This window comes from Pomacea canaliculata, linkage group LG12, assembly GCF_003073045.1.
Source record: "Pomacea canaliculata isolate SZHN2017 linkage group LG12, ASM307304v1, whole genome shotgun sequence".
Classification (NCBI taxonomy): Eukaryota; Metazoa; Mollusca; class Gastropoda; order Architaenioglossa; family Ampullariidae; genus Pomacea; species Pomacea canaliculata.
The window spans coordinates 19,501,917-19,518,431 of record NC_037601.1 but is presented as its reverse complement, the minus strand read 5'-3'; the positions used below and the strand labels follow the sequence as shown (position 1 = coordinate 19,518,431).

General features: G+C 38.4%; 3 protein-coding genes across 4 annotated transcripts in view; 1 reads left to right on the top strand and 2 right to left on the bottom strand.

The window, feature by feature from the left end:
- Positions 1 to 6,247, bottom strand: part of LOC112576878 — a 34,435-nt gene extending 28,188 nt beyond the window's left edge. The window contains exon 1 of one of the 2 annotated variants that reach the window (XM_025259696.1): positions 6,051 to 6,247. The gene's annotated coding sequence lies outside the window, so the exon portion shown is untranslated. The remainder of the gene's footprint in view (positions 1 to 6,050) is intronic. The other variant, XM_025259697.1, reaches the window with a different exon arrangement.
- A 203-nt stretch (positions 6,248 to 6,450) lies between these two features.
- On the top strand, positions 6,451 to 10,856 carry LOC112576880. The gene has a single exon (XM_025259699.1). The coding sequence runs from the start codon at positions 6,828 to 6,830 to the stop codon at positions 8,394 to 8,396; it is 1,569 nt and encodes a 522-aa protein (XP_025115484.1). The 5' UTR covers positions 6,451 to 6,827; the 3' UTR covers positions 8,397 to 10,856.
- Positions 10,556 to 16,515, bottom strand: part of LOC112576875 (membrane-bound transcription factor site-1 protease-like) — a 29,555-nt gene continuing 23,595 nt past the window's right edge. Inside the window, exons 27-29 of the mRNA XM_025259691.1 lie at positions 16,196 to 16,318; positions 15,702 to 15,828; positions 10,556 to 15,524 (exon numbers count right to left, since the gene is read on the bottom strand). Of these exons, the coding sequence (XP_025115476.1) occupies positions 15,191 to 15,524; positions 15,702 to 15,828; positions 16,196 to 16,318 (584 nt within the window). The 3' untranslated portion in view covers positions 10,556 to 15,190. The remainder of the gene's footprint in view (positions 15,525 to 15,701; positions 15,829 to 16,195; positions 16,319 to 16,515) is intronic.

Sequence of the window (16,515 nt, the reverse complement as noted above, 5' to 3'; positions counted from 1 at the left end):
TGAACATTACTAAACCTGAGATGTGTTACATAAAACTGCACATTGCATCAAAACTGATCCATGGAGATGCAAAGTCACAGCTTGTTAAATGCTTCAAAAGAAATTAATGCAATTTTTATGGTTAAAAACCTAGCATCAAAGACATTTTTATGAATTTTTCATGTTTACTGGGATTATACACTGAATTCAATTTTAGCAGTGCAAATTAAGTCCAAGATTAAAGTGTGCATTTGTAAACTATCAGTCATAGAAGTCTCTGTGCTTACAAGGTCACATTAATTCTGTTGTTGGAAGTCATTTAAATTTGGAAATGTGGTTACAAATGCTTTTAACAGCTCTCTAACAAAAGAGATGAAAACAATGGGTCAAATTCCTAAACAGAACATGCACAGATACATCCCTTCACAATCAGGGCCGGCGCTAGGCTGTGTTGCGCCCTAGGCGAAAGAAAAATTCTGCCCCCCCCCCCCCCCACCTCACAAACAGTGAACCATGGTATATCATTTATTTTGCAATTTATTTAGTCCTATTCATGAAATTGATGCTTAAAACCTCACTTTTCTTGCTTTTTGCTGTGCAAAACGAGTTATCAGTTCCTTCAGATTGAGTGCACTTGCCAAGTCATGCTCAATAGATATGGTGGCCAGCCCAGTCAGTCTCTCTTGCAACATTGTTGATCTCATATAGTTTTTAATTAATTTTAATTTTGAGAAACTCCGTTCTGCACTGGCAACAGAAATCGGAAGGGTCAATAAAATTCTGAGAGACACTACAACATTCGGCACAATATCAAATAGCTTATGTTGGATTATGAATGTTAAGACTTCTTTGGGGTTCATTTTAAGTTTGGGAAGTCTTCTAGCCACAACCTGTAATTCAGAACAGAGTTCCTCCGCGTCAATGTCTTTGCTGTCTCTGTGCATTAGTGCCTTTGCCAAGACCTCGCAAGATAGTAGAATGTCCTTCCTTGGTTTTTCAGAAATGCTTTGGATATCATAAAGAAATCCAAATAATGCACTGTGCTCCTGAATCTGTTTAAATCTGTCTTCAATGGACGCAGTGGCCGTGTCTACGACAGCATAAAAAAAACTGACTTTGAAATGTTCAGCAGGGTCTTCTATTGTGTCGTCGGCAGCCTCGTAGTCAAATTGTCGTTTAGTTCTTCTTTTTCTTGGTACTTGGTCTTTCTCAAAGCTTGGCTGTATTTCTAACTCGCATGCAATCTCTGTTGCATCTGCTAACACTTGCTTGAATCCCTTATCACTTCTCAGCTTCTTGAGATATTCCAGGGTTTGATGCATCTGCTTTGTTGCTGTCTTTAAATCAGCTTCTTTGTCTTGAAGACATTTGCTGGTAATATTTACTTCAAACAAGATGTTATACCATATCACTAGTGCTGCAACAAATCTGAACTGGCAAATGCGATTAGCAAGGGCTTGGGCTTCAGCTCGTGTTACATTTCCTGATGATCCCTGAAAGCTTGCATTCTCAGAAATATCTATGAGAGCATCATAAATTTTACCAAGCTGGTATCTCAGAGGTTTCAAAGCATCAATTCTACTTGCCCATCTGGTTTCACTTAGTGGTTTTACTGTGACATCCGGGACATGATTTTTGAGTACTTCCCAACGTCTAGTTGACCCAGAGAAATAATTATAAATTTGTTGAATTAATCCAAAGAAATTCACAGCTTCTAGACACTCTTAGCTGCATCGTTTACTACAAGGTTTAGAGAATGCGCACTGCATGGGACAAAAAAAGCACGTGGGTTTATATCTATGATCCTTTTTTGCACACCACTGTCTTTGCCTTTCATGTTGCTTCCATTGTCATAGCCTTGTCCGCGCAGGTTATCTATGTCCAGTTCCATTTCTTGAAGTTGTTTGAGAAGAACTTCTGTCATAAATGCACTTCCAGTTTCAGACAATGGTACAAATCCTAGGAAATGCTCTTTTATTTCAATGTGAGACCTAGAACTTTCAGAAGCGGTCACCACATTAACAAATCGAATAATCATTGTCATTTGCTCATTGTGACTAACATCTGGTGTGCAGTCCAAGATGACAGAATAATACTTAGCGTGACTAGCAGCTGTTAAAATCTTCTGCTTTATTGCATTTGCCAGCAGCTGTATTAATTCATTCTGTATATCTTTTCCAAGATAGTGTATCATTGTTTCATTGTCTTTAATTCTCCGCAAATGTTCATTCATCACAGGGTCAAAAAGTGCTAGATATTCGACAAACTTCAAGAAATTGCCATTTCCTGCACTATGAAGATTGTCATTTGCACCACGGAGTGCAAGGTTCTGCATTGCTAGTATCCTCACTAAAGCTATCAGTCGTTCCAGTATTTGGCGCCAGTAGACTTCTTCCTGCTTAATCTTGTGTTGGTTGACATCATCAATGGTTTTACTATGTAGTAATCGCAGCTCAAGTTCTCTCCAGGTCTGGTAGTTTTCTAAGTGTGCTGCACTTTTTTCATGTGAAGACAGTATGGTCGAAATGTTTTTCCAGTCCTTTGATCCAACTTTCTGCAGAGATGAGCTGTCAGACTTATTGCTAAATAACTTGCAGCAAAAACAAAATACTGCATCATTGGACTTTGAATAAACTAACCACTGGCGTTGCACCTCTTCCCCATTAGCCAGTTTCCTTTTGTAGTGGACTGTAGAGAACCTCCTTTTGTTTTCATTTTTAGGAAAATTATAATCATGTACCTGGTGTGGGCCATGCTGAACAATGAGTTCAGTTACCTGCCTTTCGTTGCAAGACCAGGTAGCAGGGTCGTTATAATCCAGCTCTAACTGTTTCTCTTTCTTCTCACCATAGGTATTTTCATTATCTATTTGAACATTATCCACACTGGTTTCGCTATCATCGTTGTTTTGACTCTTATGAGGTTCTCGCGCAACAACAGTGTGATTGTGACATTCTGCAGTGGAAGTTGTGGAAGCTACTGGAGCAGTGGAAGCAGTGAAAGTCACAGGAAGGCTGTAACATGTCGAGATCACAGGATCGCTAACATTTGTTGAAGGCACAGAAACAGCGGCAGTGCTGTGGTTCTCAGTGACACTGTCCTTGCGAAGATATTTATGCAGCGACTTTTCTTGTTTCGCCATCTCTTTGGCTTTTTCAGCTCTTCGCTTCCGATACTGAGCTCCAGACAGTCGTTTGCTATCCATTTATCAACACAAATATTGGACTAAATATACGTTTAATTCTATTTTTAACAGAAATTTCAAACAAGAAAGCTAGGCTTAAGTATCACCAGTAATGATTGCGGCGGTTTGTCTCAGAACTCAACGCGATCGTGATGTGCTAAAGACCACAAGACTGTAACGGACCCGTTTGTGCAATGAAAAGTTTTGCAAACAGTTACACCAGCGCTATCGCAACCCGTTGCATCCACACAATCAAAATAAGCACTGTAATAAATAAGGAAATGAAATTAATGTAAAGAAAGACATAAATCGTGTTAATGAAATATATACAGCTATGTCACAGTGTATAAAATTCATGCGAACTTATCTGTACAAACTCTCATGAAGTGGCTGTAGACAGTAGCACTGTTCAGTCTGGCACGGCTAAATGCAGTTCACAACCTTTACTGACTCAGCTGTGGAAGGATGATCGCTCCAAGCACCCGAACAGACGATTACAAAGTCAATTCAAACAGCAGCACGAGATGTCTGCAGCCGCTCAGAAAAGTGAGGTTTGTACATCGTCCAGTGGGTTTTAAGTTCAAAGTTACAACTACCTCTTCCCCAGTCTCTGGCTGTCCAGCCCTGGTAATGTGATCTGACTTTCTTTAAAGTGGTAGAGATTTATCTCTACCCTTCTCCACTAAGACACCCCACTGAGGTCCTTTCAATCTTTCTCTCCTCTCTCTTTCTCATCTCACGGACAACTATCAAGTAACATTGCACCACCTTCTTTGTCCAGTCTGCTAGTCTGATCCGACTGGTCATTAACTGTGACAGATTTATCGCTACCTGTGAGGCCGTCCACCTATAGCACCTCCAGAAGTGTCAAAGAATGGATTACTAAAATTAAATCTTTTTCGAGAATTTGCTGTCAGATTTGATTAATAACTTATAAGTAAGAACTACTTTTTGTCAAGAAAAGGTACGTCTGTTTTTCAATTGCAGGCGTGCATCATACACATATGAATATTGCATGCCTCCCAAATCAGACCTACACTTATGAGTAGGGGCATTTCAAACACTCGTGTAAAAGGTTTTATGGAGTGCACACTGATGGAGACAAGAAATGTGTAGCACCTTGCTCTGGTCTTATTTTGCTGTGTGGTCTAAAACTCAAGCTATCACAGCTTCCAGCCTCTAGACCACCCTGATAGCAGCTACTTTGTTCCCATCCAAAGTCACACCTCACAGGTGGGCGGGCAATGAAAGAGTCTGTCAAGAGAGAGTCTTCTGGACACTAACAATGCAAAGTTGTAAATCATGGTGTCAGCTCCCCAAACACAGTCCAGTGATCAACACTGCGTGGTGTCCAGCATAGGGTTTGTTGAAAACAAGAGAAGTATATAGAGTGTAGGTCTTAGTACGCATTATCTCTTAATAACCAATTTCAAATATTCTGTCAATGGAGCATAACAACAAGCTAGCCATTCAAACTGTAGACAAACAGATGCACTCTTAGATAATAAAAATAAACATTACAATTTGACAACTAAAGCGTAATACACCAATCGAACAGAAATTTAATAATTAATAAGAAAGTTAAATATTCACGACCATGAGTCACAACAGTAAGTACAAGACTATAGGTCATCAGTGTCAGTAAATAGATATGCTATAAACTTAAAATGGCTCTACCTTGATGTTTGTCTGCTAAAGACTTTAATACTCTTATTAACTAAGAACGCGTTCGTGACATTAGCTAAGTTCCTTCGGGTTGAAAGTTCGTAAGTGTAAACAATATTGAGCAACTGTTTAGTTGTCATAACCACAGAGAAACTCGCGTAGCAAACTCAAGTCAGTGTTGTTGTCCCTGATATCAGCTGCAGTGTTTTCAATGCATAAGTGTGGAACCTCTTCTAAAGTAGGATAGAAGAAAGAAAGGTGAGCTTGGTATTAGTGGAATGTGGTCCACTCCATCGTAGGGGTCCGCACTGAGCCCCATCCACCAACCCGCCCCTCCGCTGTCTATTCTCCGCCCTCTTCTTCCCCGCTGGTTAGCTGGTCACTTCAAGTGCGCCCTGTAATGGGTTTTCCTGTACATGTACTACATCACTACATGAACGGAGAAACTCGGTGGTGAAGTCAACCTACAAGCTGAGGAAAAGGTGCCTTCCACCAACGCCGCCCCTCTCAGCGCCCCATCCACCCTCTACTTGCCTGCTGGTTAGCTGGTCACTGCAGGTGCGCCCTGGGATAATGCGATACATGTAGTGTAGTGGGGTTTTCCTGTCATACATGTACTGAGAAACTAGCGTGGTGGTCAGTCTACAAGCAGAGGAAAAGTGTCCTGCTAATATCATTTTGTGAAAATGATATTTTTCCCTAAAATTATTCATCTTAAAAAAAAAAAAAAAAACCAGCAGGCCATTTTTTCCGCCCCCCTCGGTCGCTGCGCCCTAGGCAGTTGCCTAGTTCGCCTAATAGGTAGAACCGGGCCTGTTCACAATAATAAAAACACACATGTATGCAGTGCATACACACACAAAGGACTTTTGCTGCCAGTTTCTGTATGTTCTATTGATGTAAGTGTGTTTGAGAGGAAGCAGAGAGAACATATGAGTGCCTTCATACTGCTTGTTGGCATTTTATAATAATTATTGAAGTGAGCTCAGCTTTGGCTGAAGTACAGTGCTTTGCAAGTTCTCTGATTATTATTACTACATGCACATATACTTGGATAGGCAATTCTACACTGAGTTCTGAATTTTTCTAAATAAATGAAATTGCACACATATAAATTCCCCTTAAATCATTTTCTATTGGCTGTAGCAGCATTCCTTGTACTAACCAGCTGTCACCTTTAACACAAAAACAGAGTACATGTACTGTATATATAAGTTGTTACTTTTTGACGGTCTCCTTTTGCACTAACCACAAATTGAGCGAATCTGCCTTCTTCAGAAATCTTTACGTTTGTATTAAGACATCCTGTTATTATTTTTCCACACAAAACTGAAAACCATCTTTATACTACTGTCTTGATGCATGAGACACAATCTTTTGATTTTTCCCTCAGCGATTTCAGAATCGCGCAATAGAAAGCAGTTAATGCCCCTGGCTGGTTAGCTCCCCTTGTTGAGACGATTGTTACCGCTCCTAGGTCAGTAGGGGTTATCGTTCATAAGTCTCTTTATTTTTCTGGAAATTTTAATGTACCGCTGTAAAGCTTCTTGAAGCATAAATAGGTCCTGAAGTTTTTTTTAATCATCCTACCTATTCTAGGACACGCTTGGGGGTCACCTCCTCATTATTATTATTATTTTTTTAACATATTAGCCCCACACACAGACACGTACGCACGCAACAAAGAAAACGAGTACACAGTATTTAGTGAGGACCAGCTTTCAGATTAGAGTTCATAACAAATAGACAGCTCTGCAACAAACTATTCCTCTATTATCATTAAGTTTGGGCCATATGGGAGTCTGTGGTTTGAGTATAATCCCAAACTTGTATTAGTTAAATCAATAGCTTGGGACAGCCGCTGTTCTGAGACATTTTGTATTTCTCTTGCAAGGAGAGCTACAATGGCTTGCAACTCCTTTTAGTTGCTTTAGACTGGATGCCTCGAAAGTTTGAGGCTGAGACAATCCGACATGCGTAGAAGTCAACAACGAAAACAATGGGCTGCGGATTCTCTCGAATCTTTAATGGTATCTTTAGATCAAGACCAAGAGGAAATAAGCTGTTTGGCAATTCCAAGTTCGGAATCAGAACCAAGGATGGAGACGAGGTAACGTTAGATGGACAGCCAGCAGATATTATTGAAGAGAGTGAAATTCCTGAGGGATATTTTAAGAAAACTGTCGAATACAGTTTGGAGAAATATCAGGTGGATAATATGTCGAAAAGAAATTCTGCTTCCAAGCGCGAACCTTCCGACTTAGTCGTCGTAAGGACGACGAGTCTGGAAGAAGCAGCTGAGCTGGCAGTCAGAAACCGAAACAAAGAACAGTTGCTACACGTCATAAACAAATGTGGAGAGTGGAATGCTTTCTTGCCAGCATCCAGCCTGCCAAAAAAGAAGACCAGTGCTGTGGAGCTAGCCTGCATATTGGGTTACTTCGATATGGTTGAAGTGTTCCTTGACAACGGATGCAGTCCTAACTTGCCGACCTCAGCAGGGAAATTGCTTCATTCTGTTTTAGACTCCTTAAAAGCCAACGAGGATAGCCTGAACGCCGGGCAAAGAGTGATTAAAATTTTGTGTAAAAAAGGTTGCGATCTTAATATTAAAGACTACAAAGGTAATACTCCATTAATGCAATGTGCTCAAATAGGTGACACTGTGATTATGAAAGAAGTGCTTTCTCGTTGCTCAGAACAACAGCTCAGTCATCGTTCCTCTGGAAGTTTGAACACACCACTGCACATGTCTGTGATGAGAGGAGACTTTGAGTGTGTCAGATTGTTGCTGGAATATTCACCACATAAACATGTAAATATTCCAGACAAGTATGGAAACACCGCTTTACATCTGGCGCTCAAGAGCATGTTACACAACATCCCTTACCTAAATGCTGCCAAAGAGCACATTGCTGCATCATCAGAGGTAGGTAGAGAAAATCAGTCATTTATTCCTGCTGCCAGCAAATCAAATTCCTCCCAGAAACATGTTTTTGAGCAGCTCACATGGTTTCAGCATAATGCAATCGCTATTGTTGAAGCACTGGTCATGGCTGGTGCAGATCTACATGCTACTTGCTGCCCACCAAGTGCCAATGACTTTCAGTATTATCCTCTCATTTATGCACTTCGGCTGTGTGCAGAGGATGAAACTGAAGGTTTCATTTTTGAACAGGAAAAATTCTCATCCATGCTGCACTTAGTGTCACAACAAACAATTCAGTCTTTGCAAAGGTGGAAGGTAGCTTCTACATGCATGGAAGAAAACATAATCACAAAATTTTCAGTCTATGCTGGAGTTGTGCGTCTTTTAGTCCTTGCAGGGACTGAAGTGTCAAACCGCATGAGAGCTGAGCTTTTTCAGCGGTTCAGCTCAGAAACAAGCCTGATCAATGAGCTTTGTGTATTCTGGGACAGTTGCAGGATTGAAAAGCCACCGAAACTTATTCATCTTGCAAAACAGAAGATTCGTTTACATTTGGCAAGTGTCCAGAAACTACACTTGATTAGTCAAATACCTTTACCTCCATGTCTACAAGATTATGTGAAGATTAATTACCTTTGATTTTTGTTGATATTAATTTAGTAGGTGATGAATTGATTATCAGAACAGTAAATTGTTGCTTTTAAAGGTCTACATGAACCCACATGTGAATGACTGGCTGAACTCAGTGTAACATAGTACTTCCCAAAAACTGGGTGGAAAATCCCTCTCCATTCTTGAGATGCAAGTTTTCAAACATTACTCTACACACGTTAAATAAAAAAGAAGTCATAAATGCTGCCACCAGGAGTGGACATTGATCTACCTACATTTTAACCCAGTGGTTCTTGACCTTGTTTGAGGTACTGAACCCACAAGTTTCATATGCACATTCACCGAACCCTTCTTTAGTGTCATCACGAATTGCGGGTGTGTCTTGACCTCCGTGGCAGAGGCTCCGCCGAACCCCTTAGACCGACTCACCGAACCCCTAGGGTTCGATCGAACCCTGGTTAAGAACCACTGTTTTAACCACTACAATGAAACTTTGGAAGGGGTATCTTGGGAGGTTAGGCATAGTGATGGAGACTTTGGAGATCATGGTTTAGATTCCTTTCCATCCATTGAGATGTTTGTAGGATTTTGTCTCCAGAAATAGGGAGATTATTCACTCAGATTTCAAGAAATGGCATCTTGTACATAGTCCTTCAAAAATCCAAAATCTTTAGACTTTTTAATTTTTATTATTTACTTGTGTCTTTGCGCAAAAGGTGGCTACTTATTTCATCTTGCTGTTTTTGGTGACCTAAAATGCCCTTCAACTATTACAGGGATTTTTTTCTTAAGTCATTCATGTCTGGTGCAAATCAAAGCAGTGCATGTTTTGATATTTGAATAATCGTATCTTTTTAATATTTAACTTTTTTAAGTGTAAGTTATTTTTTCTAACTAGAGAATATGACTTTGTTTATATGTGTTTATTTCATTTCTGTATGCTGCTTGCATGACTTCTTGCAAGATAAATGTCTTCCACATAATTCTGAATTTATTATGACTGTAGTATGCATGTTTATTGAAAACTGAGTAGGTTTGCTTGGCCATCCAACCCTTAAAAACTCAGAAAACAGTGAATTTTTTTTAAGTTTCAGGAAAGTTTACGTAGTTTATCTAGATTTTGCTGTAATTTGTCATGTTTAGTATGTTGCACTTTAATTTTTGTGGACTACCGAGATTTGAATGGGAAAAACTAGCAAATAAATCACAGAACATTGTGGACAGTTCACAGCTAACTTCAGAGATTAAAGCTGCACCATTGGTTGAAAGCACACATATTAGTATGTGAAAATGAAGCGTGATTGATCCATTTGTGTGTCCCTTAATCTTGATGCTTTACAAGTCTCAGTCAAGAGAAAGTAGCAAACATCTTTAAAAATGTGTTTTCAAAAACAGCTAGTTTTTTTCCAGCTGATGGCATAGCCCTGACAACAGTATATTTTTGGACATCATCTGCAAATACTATCCATTCTGCGATACCACATACACTTAAAGATTTTGATGCGTGGTGGATTGCAGGAATGTTATATTTTGCTCTTTAAGCCAGTGTGATAACTTATAAGTGTTATGTTTTTTTGGAATATGCTTTTGACCTAATATTTTTGTGGGGCTGTCTGGTTTAGAACAAAAATATCTACTTACAAGTCTTTGTTTAGATACTTAAGGTGGAACAGCTGCAGTATTTTTGGAAAAAAGAAATTCTCCAGTGCAGTGCAATGCAATTGTTTGTTACTGTTTTGTGCCATAATAAGGCTATATCATGGTGAGAGAAGGTAATGTTACATATAAAGGTTGAGTGCAATGCAATGGTTAATGTTGGGCTCACTTTTTGAAGTTCAGAATTTCTTGCTTACTCACCTAGTTGAAACGATTTATCAGAATTATTCATATTTGGCTGACCTCTAAATACCTATGACAGTGCATGTTGTTTGGTCATTTTTGTGTTAGTCATTAAAACACTTGAGGTTCTGTTGTTCCACGATGTAAGACAGTTTGACACTTTTGATTTTGAAGGTTTTACCTTGATGCTTTGTTCTTTATTTTTATGTTTGTTTGTTTATTTCTTTAAATATATCTTGTTCTTTATTCTACTCTGCTTTGAGACAGTCATGTTTAAATCAATCATTATTACTGCTACAACAAAACAGCAAACACTTTTAGCCTGTCAAAGATAAAACAGGAACTGAGTAAGTCATGCATTTTAATATTCTCTCCACTTCATTTGTTTCATACAACGCATTCATAATCGTTTTATTCTAGATACATTCTGTTTTAGTAGCACACTTCACACAGTGCTTAGTTGACAAAAAATGCTCTGTGGACCAAATGTGACGTGTCTCGAAAATATATGAAGACATCACTATGCTGAGTTGTGCAGAGAGCAATCATTAAAACCTGCATGCTGCAATCCATTTCCTATCTTCACACTTGTAATACTAAATACACAATAATACATTCTCAGTAATCACTAAAGTTTAATCCTTCAAGCAAAAAAAAAAAATTCTTCCTGAAATCTCAAAATAGTGTTTACATGGATAAAACCATTTTCCAATAATAGTCTAAAATGTGTGAACAGCACAAGTGTAAGAATTCTCACCAACATCAGGCTGCAGGATGCATCTGGTTCACCCTAGGGAAATTTATGCTCCGAGACAATGTTATGTGATGTACTATGAACTAATAAATTAAGGCTTGATAAAGGATGCACACAGCAAGAGAATACATCAAATTGTGAATGTAGATGAATGCATGTTAACATTCATTTGTGTTGAATGTATCCGATAGCTTAGCCTGGAATTCCTCTAATCTCTACAATCACTAGATGTCCACACCAAATGATAATCTCTATGAAGAAAACAAGATTTAGTGCATTCCCAATTAACAAAATCTCATAAATCTTAAAATGTTGATAAAGCAAAAAAATTCCAAATTTTGTTGTGAAAAATCTTTAGCAAGTGATTGTCTAAAAGCAAAAGGCAACAAAGCACTAATGTATAAAAATTTACATTGATATTTAGGGCAATCTAAAATGTACTAGAACAATCTTAATCAAGCTTGTCCTAGAGGATGTACTACCACAGGTTAGGTTTATATGCAAGTTCAATGCTGGTGGTCTTAGATTGCATTTCTGACAAATGTAATTATAGACTAGAAGTCTAGATGCTTTAGTATTGGTAAGGAGAGGAGAGTTTGCTCTGCAAATGCAGATTTGGGGATGACTGACACAACTTGAGTAAGCTGACTAGTATTATTCTATAATTAAAGTCACCCTCTCCTAGTGCAGTGCAGAGATTTACTGTTGCAGTAATTTACAACTTGCATCAGAAAATATTCTAGCTCAAGTGTACCAAATCCGGTTATAATTTTTACTTGGATCCTGATACTTATGTGGAGTATAGTCTGAAAACATCTATAAATTAGAACTTGTTGGCTGGTTATAGTTTCTGAAAAGATGTCTATTAAAGCCTGGGTATCACTACAGCAAAGCACAAGGAATCGGCACTTCCATGGATTATGTGCTGATACGATTCGCGATGGTAGAAAGCAGCTACAGGTGTAATCCTAGGAACAGACAAGATGCATAGAACACTTTTTAACAGATGCACAGTCCATAGTCTGTCAATATTTTAAAACCACATTTTCAAAAACAGAGTTTAGCAATCTCACTAATCAGATCTAAAACACTGTTATGCAAATAACATGGAGAACAAGGAAATTTAGCAGCAGCTCACATTACTGACATTATATGCTTAAAGGAAATTATTAAACTTCATTTATGAAAATATTGTTCATAAAGTTTTGCAGAAAGGAACAGTATGTAGATGGTCCCTTTTAAAAACATCTAAATGTTACATGTTTATCTGACCCGGGCTCATATCCACAAAGTTTGTTTACTCAGGCTATTATGCTATCCAGTCTAAGTAAATTTGTATCCTGCAGGTAGACCTGTGGGAGAGAACCAACCAAACACCTGCCAGCCAAGACATCAAGAAGCGAAAGTGAGGCTGGATTAGTCACACCCAGTGAAAGCTGGCTGACAGTTTAATGAGAGAAGCTGTGGGCTGGAACCCACAGGGGCCCCGCAGGATTGGGAGACCCAGGCAAACAGATCGGTCCACAGTGAATCAGAGGCATGACATGGAAGGGACTCCCAGAAACGGGTCTAATAATTTGACTTTCTGCAATTTCTTGCATTTAAAAAAAAAATTTTCATTTGTTGAATAATGCATGCGTAATCTCACACTTTTTGGGAATTCCTGATATGCTAGTCAGTTAACTTCACCTACTCAGTGGGTTATAAATACCAAGACTGTTGGGTTAACTTTATTATTGGTTTCCTAATCAAGTTAAAGTAAAGTGCCGATGCACATGAAAATGAGCCCTGGAATTTAAGCAATTAGCTCAAAAATTCTTTTCAGCACAAAATCACCATATGGCACTGTTTATTTAAATTTTCCTTCAATTAAGGCAAGTTTCTGCATTCTCCATGAGACTAAGTGAATTGCGGCAAAAGAAAATGAAACTAAAAAAGTCTTGTTTCAGGGGCAATAAAGGTGATGGAATTTTAGAAAAATGGTATCTAGAGTGAAAACAATATCATATGGATACAGACTCTTACATTCTAGAAAGACGATACCAATTAGGCATGAGGAAAACTTTTAAACAATAAAAAAATGAATCTGTCAGTGCAAATATTCATCTTTCTAATTATGGGCTTGGAGAGGGGGCAAATTGCTCTAGAGAAAATGTTCTTATAATACTCGCAATAGCATTTTACTCATGCCTTCAGGTGAAATTTAATTAAATTTTAAAGAAGACATAACTTTAAAGGTAGTCACTCAAAATAAAAATTTCCTAAAAGAATTGAAATGGTCTAGCATATTTTGAAGTGAACTGTAGACATAACATGAATACAATGACTCAGGGGTTTTTTTAAAGGATGCCATAAAGTGTACCTTGATTGCATTTAACTACACACACACATGCACCCTAGCACACAGATTCATTATCTGACTGCAAATAAAAATAATTTTTTGAAAGCATTCCAGTTTATATGTTTCAGCAACCCTCTACAAACACTGCAAGTCTGAAAAATAAATTAATATGCAGATGGTTGTTGTTCACTGATTAACCAGGTGAAAGTAAACACCTTTAGTCTACAGATTACAAAAAATGATGATGGATTAAACACAAACATTTTCATTAACATGTACTGTAACTTTTACTCAGCTATAATAAAAACAGTTTTCAAGTATTGTCATTGCAATCAAGACAAACCACAAGTCTATGAACTGATTTGTCTTTTCAGGTGGGGAAAAACCCACACAATAGTTGTTAAATTAAAAAACATAAAAAAAACAAGCAACCTCTGAAATTTCATGAACTGTGAAAGGCAGAATACTGAACAAAATTATTTAACATCTTCAATGCTTGAGAAATATTTACAAGTCCAGGGAACAGTGAAATATGATGCCCACCAAAGTAGTGTCCTACCTCTTGCAAACATACGGATATGGAATAGACAACATATAAAGATGAAAGCTGTATTCAGAAATGTAATATGAAATGATCATTTCGGTTGGTATCTGATAACAGAAGTCACAATGATGTAGATCTAATGTCAAAGACCATTCTCACAGTATATTTATCTATTAGGATATCAGTTGGCCCCAAGACAACTGCACTAAATATTTCAGTCATATAAAAATTCTTTTTATTGGTTACTTCTGATCCCCAGAATTTGTTCTTGAGATCTAATAGGGTGGATCCTGTCTTTGGATTCCTACTTCCATATGGACACTGATCACTTGGCCAGGCCATATCTTTGGATGAAGAAAAGACAGGACCAAATGGTGCAGGCAATGCTCAGTAGTGAGCAGCTGGGTGGGCTAACATCTCATGGTCTTCTCCCTACCAAAAATCTGCTTAGAGAGGAGAATAAACTAAGGCCTTGAAAGTATTCTCCATATTCAATTAAAAAATTAGCAAACAAAAAACAATACTTCTATGCATCCATACCTATAAATTTTCTACTACATTCAGTCCTCACTATAAATTGTACAATGTCCAAGAGCATACCTGCCATAAACAGTCATATATTTTACATGTCCAAGGCCCCCCCACAAACTCCTTTTCCTCATTTTTGCAAGTTATTAAAATCTATCTGAATTTTGTATTCTTTAACATTTTAATCTCAAAATTCTACTGCTCAAAATTTCAGTCTCTTGCTGACCCAAGCTGAGTCAAGCATGTACTTTCTGAAGCACAGAAAACATTCAGGCTACATTTACACAGCAAAACATACACACACTATTTTCCAGCTGCCAATATGCAGCAATCAAACACAGGTACCAAGGGAATCCTCATGACATATACCCAAGTCACATTTTCAATGTACTCAGCTGTCTTGAACACCAGTTTAAATGCATTCTTTTAGTACGTATCTAGCATTCTGTCATTGATAGTTATTATTTTTGTTCCTTGATTTAAATTTATTGATAAATTTGCACTCAGCCACTACTGTTTCATAGAGAAGTACATTACAATCTGCCTTTGCTCTGTTGTATTCTGATATGCGTTGTGAATGTGCAGGATCATCCTCCACTATCCCTTCAAACTCTGCAGTTTTTTCACGATGATTCTTAAGACAGTGAGAGACAATTAATTATGCTTTTACCCCAAATTTTGGCAGCATAAAGCAAGGAACATGTGATCAATCCATTCATCAAAAATCAGTCACCTTAACTCTTGCATTCATTCAGTATTCACCACTTTCTCAACATCAATTCCTAGTATTTACATTCAGTCCCTCAAACACACTTTCACACTCCAGACATCTTGAGTCCCAAATGCAGAGGTTTGCGTGGACGACCTTTCTTTTTCTTTTTACGCCCTCTACAGCACTGGTTGAAGAGGAACAGCCCCACCATGCAGGTTCCTAGCACAGCTAAAACAGGGAAGAAGGTGGCATGCTCGTTCATCAGCTGCTGGCCAGGGATGGGCATGTTGAGAGAAAAGCCTGGTTTTCTTTGAGGGACGGCATTGATACCACTTTGGGCCTGAGGATTGTCGTCACGCTGCTTGTTGATGTTGTTGATGACCATGGCTGCAGAATCTATGTCAATGGACATCAGTTTCTGATGCTGGTACAAGGTACTAAGATGAAATAAACGTGAGAATTATTGGGACAGAATAATACGACAAAGAATTGATGGATTGTTGATAGATTTGCACAATGGCAGTCTCATGATAATATTTATCTGCCTAAGACTCCATAAAATAGTTCAAGCAGAACAGCTATTGCATTTTATTATTCTGTGAGTAAACATGTACCTTGGTGCTGATTTGTTCAGAGGATGAGGCTTGGCCCAGTTAAGGCTTGGACAAGGTGGCAAGGGCCTTGATCTCGATTTTCCCAGATTGCCCTCAATCACTTTAGAGTAGCGGTGCAGATGGTTTCCTTATAAATGCACGAGTACAAGGATTCAGCATTGCCACTTTAAATACTATATGGATACACTTTTCAAAGTAACCAAACAAAATGGGAGCCTCTGTAAGTCTGCATACACAATGTCTTTGGTTAGACAAATGTATATTCACCTGCATGGATGTACACATATTTATGTGCATGTGCACACACACACAAAACCAAACACACATACACACAGCTACTAAACAGAAGCATTAAAATTAGTACCATTCCTTGTTTTGCGCATTTTCTTCTTAAATGTGATTTATAAATGTCTCTTGATCATGAATCAGCAAGTGTAACTGTGCCTGCTGACGTGTGACTGGCACATCTCATAAAAGCTGATGATTTTAGTTACCTTCCATTCTCTCTGGCAAGTCACCCATGGGAGGCAGCTCTATAGATTCCTGAAGGAAGAAGTTGGATGGCAGAACCTTGTGGGCGGTAAACTCAAGGATGGCACTAAGCATCCAGAAACAATCTGTAAATGTAATCATTTGGGAATCATTCTCATTATATGCCATCTACATAATATACCAGTTACGACCTCATCATAAGCATGCATCATCAGTGAAATGTAGAATCCCTTCAAGGTATCTGTGAAATAGGCACACACGCTGGGTGTGACTTAAGTTTGGAAAATTACATTACAGCAGCACATTTGGAGAATGTGACGTA